This window comes from Mycteria americana, chromosome 2 (assembly GCF_035582795.1).
Source record: "Mycteria americana isolate JAX WOST 10 ecotype Jacksonville Zoo and Gardens chromosome 2, USCA_MyAme_1.0, whole genome shotgun sequence".
Lineage (NCBI taxonomy): Eukaryota > Metazoa > Chordata > Aves > Ciconiiformes > Ciconiidae > Mycteria > Mycteria americana.
Window position 1 is genome coordinate 41414345 of NC_134366.1, and position 12360 is coordinate 41426704.

Consider the following 12360-nt stretch of genomic DNA (forward strand, 5'->3'; position numbering starts at 1 on the left):
ATTTCTTAAAAAAGACAGGAATGTATCACCTGTAGTAGCTCAACGCCTTTTTGTCATGATTTGGACTCCAAACACATAAAATTGCAAAGCAGGTTTCTAATTAGCTGACAGCATTAAAAAAAAAAAAGTCATTACCATTAATTTTATTGCAACAGCACCTGGTATCCTAGTTATGGGTCAAGACCCTCTTGTCTCCATTGCTGAATTAACACAGGATAAAAAGGCTGCTCGTGCCCAAAAGGGTATTACACTCTAAATAGAAGATAAGAAAAGCTCTAACAGATGGGTACAGACTGATGGAGCACAGGGAAGCAAAGAGGGCATAGATAGACATGCTCTTTGCACTGAATGGACTAGAAGCACTAACATTTCTAATTCCAAGCTTAGCTGCAAGGCATTTGATAGCCTGGAAAAGGACAGTAACAGCCAGTTTGCTTAGGGAGCAGTAACATTAAATGCTGAGACTCTTTGTGAAACGGCAGTGTGACCATCTTCTTAAAGAAGATGATTTGCAAATTATTTATATACTTCTAATGATATGCTTGCAATTTTATTTCTTAAATTAGCTATATGTTTAGACTTGTATGTTTTACCTGTAATCTAAAAATTAAATGAACATTATACAATATTACAAAAAAGCAGTTAATTTACTTATGTTACTAATTTCTTTTAGCTTAAGAACCCTAAAAAAAAATCTTGAGGTATGTTTAAGTGGGGACAAAACCAGGATAATTAAAAAAAAATTAGAATGCATTTGTCTTCACTACAAATATATTAATGGCATTAGAGTTGTTTATAAACTATTCCTAGTAAAAAGAAAAAGCTTAATTAAAATAATTACCTATATATAGTGCTTTGTATGTATTGATTGACACAGTCATGGGAAGCTGATATTGAAAATATCCTTATCTTGTCATTTCAATTAAGTGGGGAAGGGAAAAAAAACCTGCTGACTTGCAAAAGCAAGAAGGATTTAAATCTCCCACATATCCAAATATAGCCATCTGACAAATTACTGTTGAGAAGAGCTGTACATGCTTACCACAGAGAAGAAGAGTTTCCAGTACATTTCATTTCTAAATTTACCTACTCCTTGACAAATGAGACTGAAGGAATTTATGACCTAGTTCTGCAGGAATGCAGGTGCACTTACCATGTACACTGGAGCTTCTATGCAACAGTAAGTATAAATCTTTAGAGAATTATCATGAAATATCAAAAGGAATGTGTTCCTTGCAGATCTGCTGAGTTAGCTCTTAAAATTCTTATACATAGCTCTTATATGTGATATAGTCAGGTCTCTACCTTGGAATAAACATATCTCTACTGTAAGGGAAATCTTTATTGTGTTATACATGAGACTGTTGCGAAAGTATAGTGGAGGCTTCTTCATCGATATGAACAAGAGAGCTGTGCAGCTGTGTGATTTGTTTAGACATCTACAGAATACCAGTTGTATGTCCCAGAGATGCAATCTGCAGCCTTATGTGGCACCAAGGTAGTAACAAGGTAGTAACACAGATAGGGGTGAGAGGGACTAGCCACCCAAAGCCTGCCCAGTCAGCCTGCACAGCTGGCCCACCAAACAGGACAAGTTCAGCCATGCAGTTCCCATTCCACATGGCAAATGGTCCTGGAGGAAGTGTCCTCCAGTAATAACCTCTATAGTCATGCAGAACACCAGCTAGCTTTTTGGAGACTGTCTTGGAGCTCCACTCATAGGGCCACGTTTCCCCCTTCTTTCCTCTCTCACCAGAATATACTGCAGTTGTAGACATGAAATAACTTCTCTGGAAAGAGAGTTTTTTGCCACATGGTGAAGGAGAAATGTAAGTAGCTAATTCACATGAGCTATCTACCATCTTAAGAAATATTTGGGGCTCTGACTGTGGAACTGTGTCTGGGCTGGTCCTCAGGGATTTGTCCAACCCAGTAGAAGAAAAAGAGTAAAACCTTACTTTGCAGACAAAAGAAGATAGGAATTCATCTAGAAATGTTGATGTTTAATGCATGAACATAGTTAGGTTCTGGCTACAAACTGGGGCTTGGAATGTGTGCAGCTGTTGGTAATTCATGTATACTGTGTTTTGCAGAGTGTTTATGTAGCATTTTGCATTAGGTGGAAGAGCTGCAGAACTCTGTTCTTACTTGTGACTAACTAATTATTTTTTAAAAGATATCTTTCCAACATTGTTGGAAAAGAAAGTGCTAATGAAATGCTAGCATTACAAGTATTTCATATCAGACCTATTGCTCTACCACCTACAAGCCATGAACATGCCAAGGAGTGATTAATCAGAGACACTATGGAAATTATAATCCATGCACCTATAGTGCCTTCACTGGGGTGGATTACAAGCTTCCTGTAGGATAAAAAGTATCTTTCCTTGCACTTATGGCCTTCCAAAATGAAAATATATATTATTTAACAGATCACACCTTGCTGATGACAAGAAATTAAATGCTCCCTACAAAGGAATTTTATCAGTATTTCCAAGGGGGCATCAATTCTACCGTGAGAATATAGAAATTTTACTTTCTTATTCTAAGCAGAGATACTTGCAATTTAGAGTTGAGTTTTGTAAGATAATTAAAGCTTAATTGTCAGGTTTTCAGCACTTCTGTGGGCTCAGCTCTGGTTTTGTTGTTATCAGCAACATTACAATTAGATCTTAGATTTTTTTCTTTTTTTAATCCATTGATTGAGCTCCTCTTCTTCCTGAAACTACTACGTTCATTGAATATTTATTACACCATGAAAACTTCATTTTCAGTGAGCACAATGGGTCAATATTGTGTTATGACTTTGTCGACTTACATGAGTTAAAGCTCTACAAAATGTAATTATTTTTGTGATAGCTTCTAAGTATATATTCAATTAGAAATACAACAGCCAATTTATTTACAAAGGGTATTAGTCAGCCTTACAAAAGAATTACACAGGATGTCACTTTTCAAATTAAATTAATTTTTGGTAGACCTGACAAAGGTTAAGCTTGTATCTAAAAATGCACTAACCAAAGGGAATATGCATTTAGGTTGGAAAACTCTATGGGTTTTAAAAGTCTTTAAAACATCTGTCTCACTGTATGTCTCTAGATAGTTAAAAACTTTCCCTAAGGATCTAGGGAAAGTTATCCTCTAGACCAGTGTTCAAGAAGAACAGTCAATGTATCTGCAAAGGGTACTCCATCATTTAAGGCAAGCATTAAAAAGGAACCAGATGTGAAGGTAACCATTTCACTTATGTGCCTTTGACTACAGAAGTTGGTGTATCTTGAGTGTGCAAGCTTCATGGACATTCAATTTTTATCTTTGTTTTTCTTTTCTGACTGCACTATGTCCAAGTTCAAAGTTTCTCTGGATGATGCTACAGATGTTCGAAAATCAGTGGTAGAATTCCCAAAGTCTGGCAGAGGATTACAATTTCATCTGACATATGTTCAAATCCTGATTTATTTGATCCATCATAAAGAAATTAACTAGATGCAAAGATATGGCCCAGATCTCAGCATGTTTGTGCCTTGGATTTTGGCTCATGCCCATCTCTTACTTCATTTGTTAATTTGGGAAGATCCTAAAATTTGCTGCTCATGAATCCTTATGTATAATTTTGGAGAGAAGTTGTCATCTCATCAAGCTTTGTTTCTGAGAAGGGCATGGTTTTGAAACTCTCACCTATTTTTCTATTCATTTTAAAATATTACATTTCTTATCATTGCCATTGTTTGCGAGCTGCCCAAAACACGATGTTAATGATTTCACATGGAGGTGTAAATGATATAGATAGCGCTTACATGAATGAAGGGTTTATTTTGGTTTATGCATTAGGCTTTAAAGAGATGAACATCTCAGATCTAAAGTATGAAATCTTATAAAATTTTTCCTCTCCCCTTTAAAGATTTTATCTACTTTATAGAAAGAGGCTTAGAATACTTGATAGAGAAGGGGTCGGTTTTTTCCTCTTTGATAAGATATTAAAGGGATTTTTTTTTTTGTGGGTTTTATTGTCTATAATGTGGGTGTTCATCAAGTAAAAGTGTATAAACTTTTATATATATCTGTAGAAAATGTTCTGTAGTTGCCGTCATGGTAATATCCACGTGCCTTACTTCTGTTGGCATGTAAAAGTCCACTGAGCCCAGAGGTTAAGTATAATCTGCTTGTACAAGGTTAATATAGTTAACTCTTCATTATCGGGATAAACGGGTGCAATGAATGCACCAGAATGGTACCAAGGATTAAGACCCAGACAAAGAAAAATGGGGGAAAATATTAAAATAGACATAAATTAGATTTAAACTTATATAGTTAGTGTGGTCTGAAGGAAAGAGAAAGGTGGTGCTATGAACAGTAGAGGGTAGATACCTCTGCCATGCATTGTTCTGAAGCACTAATCTCCATACTTGCTGCATGCACAGCAGTTCCCAGCCACCATGGCTCATGCCCAGGCTCTGGTCTCAGGGTCACAGAGGGCAGTCTTGAGTGGCTTTCTGTGCCCCTACCACAAGGACTCCAGCCACAGGCAGCTGAGATAAAACTATGTTTCATATAGTCCAAGTTAAATCTATTTCTTTTCTATGTTCTGTCAAGAATTTCCCTCCACAAAATTTGACTAGGTGGATTTGACTGCAGTAGATGTTCCTCTAGTTCTGTCACACTATCAGTCTCATTCATAGCCGTGTCATGTGTCTTTCTAGTTTAAGAAAAAAATTATAATTAAATCCATCATAATAAAGAATATACTCCGTTAAGGACAATATTTTACAATGCAAAAATAAGAAAACACATTTTTAGAATAAATTATTTTGGGAATGACTTTAATATTTTTGAGCAGAGTTTCAGTGCTTGAGAAAAATGTTAATGTCTTTCCTTTATCATATTTGTTTTCTTTCTCATTTTAGGTGTCTACTGTTTGCAGGAAAGTGTGGTAGCAAAATAAAGACCAAGGGGAGTAGATTAATGCTAACTGTTCCTTATTGTCATGCAGGCATTATGCTTGTGTCTGTTGTACTAATATTGAAGTCTTTCTAGTCTAAATTTCACGCACTGCCACTTAACTTTTACTTATTTTGAATGCCAGCTAATTCTCTTCTTCAAATATAGCCTCTAGGCCAGAGAAGTTCCTTTGTAACCTGTACTTATTGACACGCCATATAGATGCACCTCAGGTTTCCGCTTACACATATAAAATTTATTTATTATCTTCTTTTTGAAAAGAGCATAAACTCATGGCCTGTATTTTACTATTATGCAATTATGCCATTTGGACACACATGATGGAGCTGCGTTTTCAGAGTCTTGGAGCCTGCAGCTGTATGACACCTTCAGCATTGTGGGTTTTTCTATTTTTAGTACATATTTTTTCTAATCTGTGTGAAAGTAAAGCCTGGTTCCATGTTTTCCTTGTGACCTGGTGCAATAAGGCCTGCCATATTTACAGTTATTTAGAAGCAGTGGTTGAAAGTATGATTGCTCCTGTCATCTCTGGGGGTCTTTAATCCTTAAACCATCTGCTCTGGTACCTGGAAGCCTCTCCTAACGTGACACGCAAAATTCCATCATAGATTAAACCTGTAAACAAATGATCAGGTTTTGTGACAATGAAAGAGTAACAGAGATGTTCCACAGGATTAAGAAGTAGGAATGGTGCTGTTTAGTGCATTAATAGTCTGGGGAAAAAAAGCAAATGTTTTAGCAGGAAAAGATTGCAGATGTCAAAAACATTTTGGCTAGACAGGGATAAAAAAAGGCTTTGAGGATCTTGAGAAGAACTTGAATACCTTAAATGAGTAATCACCATTAGAATAGAGACAATGATTATTCAATAATGCAGAGTCATGCACACTAGAAGAAGTAAAACAATTTGGTCTTCTTATATACCTCTAAATTTTGAATGCATTGCATCAGCCAGAAACAACTAGAAAGTACCTGTGCAAAAGTCTTTGGAAGGAATCTTAAAAGCAAAGCTAATGTTTTAATATCTTATGAATGATAATTAGGGTTTGATAAGGTAGAATATATTCATTATAATGTCATATGAAATTATGGTAACATCTTATCTCAAATACAGTATTAGCTCTGGTCTCCCCTCCTCAAATGCTCTTTAACAATGGCATATTCTGAAGAAGCAACATGGACAGTTGATGGAAGTGATTGGGATGTGTAAAATCTATCTCACAGAGACTGTAATCACGAGTGCTTTTACCTAAAAAGAAGGGAATTTGCTTACTTGTTCTATCTTAGCAACTGTTTTGCCCTAAGGTTTATTTTTTGGAGGTTAATATTTCAAGGCAGAGTAGAGAGAGATATAAGTTAAAATCCTGGCTTCATTGAGATCAGTGGGATCTTTGCAATAATTTTCCCCTATTTAAAATTGAAATATGAGATGATCATTTGCAAATCAGAGTGTGCAGCTATGTAATGAAGGGGTGGTCTGATTTCCATGCAAACCTACAGCTCCTGCCTGACTCTAGATATGAAATGAGTAGCTATCAGCAGTGACCAGGGACTGCTGCAGTGGGAGCTAACATAGCTCTTAGGGCACACGATGATTTTCATTTAAAAATGCATTCCAGTGATGAAGGATCTAATTTCTTTTGTATAGCTTTTATCTTTTCCTTAATGACCCTAAACTGTCCACTGCAACACACATTAGCAGGCATAAAACATACAGACTTCTGTGTAAAAAGTTATAATCCGTTTATATCAGAAGGCTGTATGTTCTTCAGTTCAGGACATTTTTTTATTATTATTTTTCACTGTTTGGGGACTTATTTATACTTTTTGTCTTTTTTTCTCCAGTATTTCTAGGTTTTGTTTGGTTTTTGATGGTTTTGTATTGCCTGCTATTTCATAAGGTACAGTTCTAGGTTTTGGAGAAGTATAAAGAAGACATGGCATCTAATAAAACCATTGCTATCTTTTGTGTTTTCATTTAGAGCTCCAGAGTTTTTCAGTTGAGCCAGAAAAACATAATTCAGTCTGAAACATAGCCCTTAAAAGTAACCCACACATTAGAGTGTCCTTTAGTTTACCCTAGCATTACTCATTACATATTATCTTTCCCTACTGTACTGGTTTTGGCTGGGATAGAGTTAATTTTCTTTATAATAGCTAGGATGGGGCTATGTTTTGGATTTGTGCTGAAAACAGTGTTGATAATACAGAGATGTTTTAGTTGCTGCTAAGTAGCGCTTATGCTAAATCAAGGACTTTTCAGCTTTCCATGCTCTGCCAGGTGCACAAGAAGTTGGGGGGGACACAGCTGGGACCCAGCTGACCAAAGGGCTGACCATACCATATGATGTCATGCTCAGTATAGAAAGCTGGGGGAAGAAGAAGGAAGGGGGGGACATTCGGAGCGATGGCGTTTGTCTTCCCAAGTAACCGTTACGCGTGATGGAGCCCTGCTTTCCTGGAGATGGCTGAGCACCTGCCTGCCCATGGGAAGTAGTGAATGAATTTCTTGGTTTGCTTTGCTTGCATGTGTGGCTTTTGCTTTACTTATTAAACTGCCTTTATCTCAACCCACAAATTTTCTCACTTTTAGTTTTCTGATTTTCTTCCCCATCCCACTGGGGGGGAGCGAGTGAGCGGCTGGGTGGTGCTTAGTTGACGGCTGGGGTTAAACCACGACACCTATTATCAGGGTAACATTGATTACTCTCTTCACTAATGGGAAAGAGCCAAGTATGGTCTGGCCCTAAATAAGGTTCAAATACTGTTTAAACACGAAAAGGTGATGATGTGGGAGCAGATAGGCTTTTCTATGTTAGCATTTCCCCTAGGAATACTTAAAGACCCTGAATTTGATATGGAATCACAGCGGAGAGAAGGTGGGCCTTTGTCCCACCCTTTCTCTTCCAATGTCATCACCACTGGTCAATTGGGGGACCGTTCCTGCTTTCAAGGCATTCAGGGATGCTCTAAGAGATACTCCTCATCCATTCCTCTTTGCATGTCCTGACACAGTAGTCCAGAATAAACTAGAGAGTTTTGGTCTACTTTTTAACTGGAAAAAATGTATGCCTGTATTACAGAATAAATGCCGTAGGTAATTAATGCATTAGAAAGTGCAACTATTTTTTAAGTTGTTGAAATGAAGTACCAGACGGGTTTTTGTTATGTTAAGTGTCTGGCATATAAGGAAAATCTAAGTAGTAGTATAGAATGAATCTGCAAATTATAGAGAGTGATATACCTGCTCAATGCAGGGCAAGCACCAAACTGAGGGAAGACTGAGTTTCTGGATGTCCAGTGAATGAGATAATGTATTTTACATCTGGTTATAAAGTCTGTCATCTACGGATGCTTAAATGCTTGTTTATGTTTCTGCTGGTACTTGAGCACTTCCCAGATACAGGTAAATGAAACTCAGTACAGATCCAGCAATTTTCAAAGTAGCCTAACGGAGCTAGATATCCAGTTTCTACTGACTTTTCCAATGGGACTTGATTACCTAAGTACTCTTTTTCCCCTTGAAAAATCTTCCTCTTAATTACCGTAATTGGTGCTTAAAAATGTTTTCAAAGCCATACAGCTATATCTAGATAATGCTAATTCAGAACCAGACAAGATTCATAATGTTAAATTCTAGGAAGCTCCCTCTGACTACAAGGTATATTTATTTTTCTCTTCTTCCCTGAGGGCAGAGATTAATTACTCAAGTTTGCCAGAGAATCTGCTGAGAGCTGTTACCTACAGGAACCAAAAAAATAAAAGGCATCAGTCAGTCATGCTATCTCATGACTATTTCGATTGGCTAATTAAAGCATTTACAGCCAACAGCAACTTGTCTCTATCCCCAAATGGAAAAAAATGTAGTGCTATCAACAAAAAGCTGAGAAGTATAGTTGATCTGGAAGATCTTGCAGCATTTTATATACTTTGGCTGAAGCCTCATCCTATATAGTTTCTTCAAAAGGTCCTGATTAGGATCATCTCTAACAGCCAAAATAGAAATGAGAAGCTGTAAACGTGTCCTCACCTACAAATCGGAGGAATACATTTATTGGGTTTTCACTTTCAGAGATACATTTTCTGTTCCAAATCTCATGGTCCATCTCTAAAGAAAGTTACCTAACAGCTTTTCTTTATATAGTGGGCATTTTTTTAGCAATTGTTAACAATTGCTAATAATTGCTAACTGCTACTGTTGTAGCCCAGTGATAAGCCATTCATCTTACTGATTAAGATAATTTGTCTGACCCTCAGTTATGCCACAGAACTGGGCACAGAGTGCTGAACTCATCTCGGATACTGGTGTCCTGGCCAGAAGTGCTCGTTAGCAACTGTAAAATGCTAATATTGTATTTGGTACTTTGGTAGTAGAATTATATTAGAAATAGTATAGGGACTTCTACTGTTTGATATAATGTAGGCATTTATTTTTGTATCTTACCTTCACTAGCAGTAACAAATCCTTTGGGAACAATGATGTTTCAGTAGGGTTGGGTGTTTTGATTGATAATCTTAAACATAAAGTGTGCTGTAAAGAAGAAACCAGTTTACATATATCTATCAATTAACGAATGGAGTCATCCACCTTTTCTGGATAGCATTGAAAATGTAGTAGTCTGAAAGTGAGGCCTGTAATGTTTCATAGAAGTTACGATAGGTAAATTCAATATTTTTGTTTGTTTGTTTGATAGCTAAAACTGAGGTGGAGAAACTTGCAGTGAGATGCATTATGACCACCGGGAACAATGAATGTGAAATTCATTCAGATAACAAAAGGCAGAAAAATGGGAATACAGAAGCCAAGAATCAGTGGTGTTTAGAACACTCCCAGGAAAGAGATTTTCTCCTAAAAGGCATTATTTCAGTATTCACACATCAGTTACTGTTATTTAAAATAACTTATTTAATTTGTTGTAGTTTTGCAGTTTTTCATATGACTAGAATAATTTCAAAACCTGACATTGAACTTTATGATTGTATTTCTTTACATTAGGTTTAGATAGACTTTTTTAACGCTATCTACTCTCTGCCAGGGATTTTCTGAGGTTTTTATTCTTTATTCTTTAATGTGTGGGATTATTTTCCCTAACATGAGCATAGAAATGAAATCTGCTGTACAAAGGGCCATATTGTTGTTGGGGAAATGTAGTGTAATCTCAGGAAAACAGTAGTGCACAGAGAGAGGACTGATATTGGTTCAGTTAGGCTTTTTTTTTAGTTTTGCTTTTCTTTCATTTTATATAATTGGGAGCCACAAATATAAAATAGCCTCATGTGATTAATACTTTCCTTCAAGGCAAAATCAAGGAGATTTTCATATGCTTTCTTGTCCGTGGGCAAGGTAAACCAGCCCACTCAGTACTGCCATCTTATGACAATGCAAAGCGCTTTTATTTATGCTTTTGATTATATTCACTGGCCTTCGTAGAGTGGGTCGGCAGGGTCATGGCTAGACTTTGCGCTGTCATTACCCAGCTCTTCTGGCTTAGCTTTTTCTGTAGGAGAGCGTGCAAGAGAGTATGGAGCTGAGGATGGTAGCAGCTGTGGCTCAACAAGTCTGCTGTAGGTGGTAAATTCTTACAGACTTTTTCCCCAACTTAATTGGAAGTGCTGGGACAGATACTTTAAATCTCCCCCTACTTTTGCAGATATTCTGTACAAGGGGATTTCCCCTAGTTCATACTTGGATTCATCCAAAATGAAGAAATGGATGCTGACTGAAGTAGAGAGAGAATAAGCTTCAGGAGGTGATTCGGTCTGTCAGGTCTCAGCCTACGACAGGTGGACCCTCAACCAATTTTTCTAAAATAAAACCCTGCCTGCTGGGAATATTTTGTTTTGGCGGTTCTCCCTGAATATCCAGGAAAGATTCCCACTCTCCCAAGCAAACTGCTTAACAGGCAAGAGTGGGCACACAAATTTATTTTTATCTTTTTTTTCCTATCTTGATTTTTGTGAAGCATTGTGTTTATGCAATTCATTCAGGTCGGTTGTTTTCCTTTTCCAAAAGAGGAACTGCATACTTTTTCCTGGTTTGTTGCTTTGGGGGGTTTTGTTGGTTTGTTGTTGTTTTTTAAATATCTGTGAGGCAGTAGCTAATTCTACCTTCTCTAGCACACACAGACTGATTTAGCAAAATGGAAGGAAAGATTAAATGAACAATTTAGAAAATACTTACTGAAGCATCTTTTGAAAATTAATTCTGGTTTGTGAGTTATGTTTAGTTGTTTGCATCTTTTCTACTGTAAAAAGAAACATGTAAAAAGCTCTAAATATGTAATTATTATTATAACAATTTAGTCTTAGAATCTCAAAAAGCTTTCCAAGCATTAATTAATGGAAAGAATCAAATCAATGTTGTATTCTTGCTGCAGTGTTATTAGGTGATGATTTTTTTCTTTTCAGTGCCTTAATGGATTTTGTGAATTATCTAATTAGATGTGTAATATGCAATTCAAAAACACTTGATTTCCATACAGAAATACAGTTTTTATCATAAATAATCATGCATAAAAATAAATACTCCAGAGACACAATCCTTTACGTGCTGTATAAACTCCTACAGTTTAATGTTCTTTTTATTCTTGGAATTGTGTGAATAATGCAGTGTCTTCTAAATAATTTTTTTTTTTTTTTTTAGAATTATTTTGTTTTACAGAATGTGTAGTTTTCATGGTGTCAGTATTCCTTAATAGTTCTTTTTATGCTTTGTTTTTCAGGTTGGCTTCATGAGCTAGGAAAACGTATTGAGTCTCCTTACTATGAGAATAATACACTAGGAGGCCCATCAATCAGAAGTGCCTATATAGCTGCCCTATATTTCACCCTCAGCAGCCTCACCAGTGTTGGGTTTGGAAATGTTTCAGCCAATACCGATGCTGAAAAGATCTTCTCCATTTGCACAATGCTGATTGGGGGTAGGTACAAATGCTAAGCATCACGTGAAACCTTTTGGGGGGGTAGGGGCAAGTAAAACAAGAGCTGAAATTTTGCTGAGTTTCTTTAAAAAAACCCCCACACAACAGAAAGTTTAATTTAAAATGGCAAAAGAAGGAAATAACTTTGTTGGGTTTACACTAGATTAAACTCTCTTAAGCAGACATATTTCTAACCTTTTGATCACTTGTGGCGACAAAAGACAGTTGTCACCCGGTAAAATGCAAACTTACGTTATTGTCGGTGAGTGTGGCCCAGCCACGTGCCACGGGAGCATTTTGGTTACGTGCCAGGCGCTTTTCCGGTCAGCCAAGTAATAGGTGCACGTTCAGCTCCAGTTCAGTCCCTACAGCATCCCCTGGGGATGATGGCGAAGGGCGGTGGGCAGCTCCCCGGTGTATCTGGCTGTGAGCTGGTGCGTATCCACATCTGAAGGACCAGCCCAGAGAGAAGGCAACAGAG

At 37.0% G+C, this 12360-nt stretch overlaps 1 protein-coding gene across 1 annotated transcript in view; it reads left to right on the top strand.

Moving 5' to 3' along the window:
- Positions 1-12360, top strand: part of KCNH8 (potassium voltage-gated channel subfamily H member 8) — a 197914-nt gene that overhangs the window by 137636 nt on the left and 47918 nt on the right. Inside the window, exon 8 of the mRNA XM_075495570.1 lies at positions 11682-11879. Coding sequence (XP_075351685.1) covers positions 11682-11879 — 198 coding nt within the window. The remainder of the gene's footprint in view (positions 1-11681; positions 11880-12360) is intronic.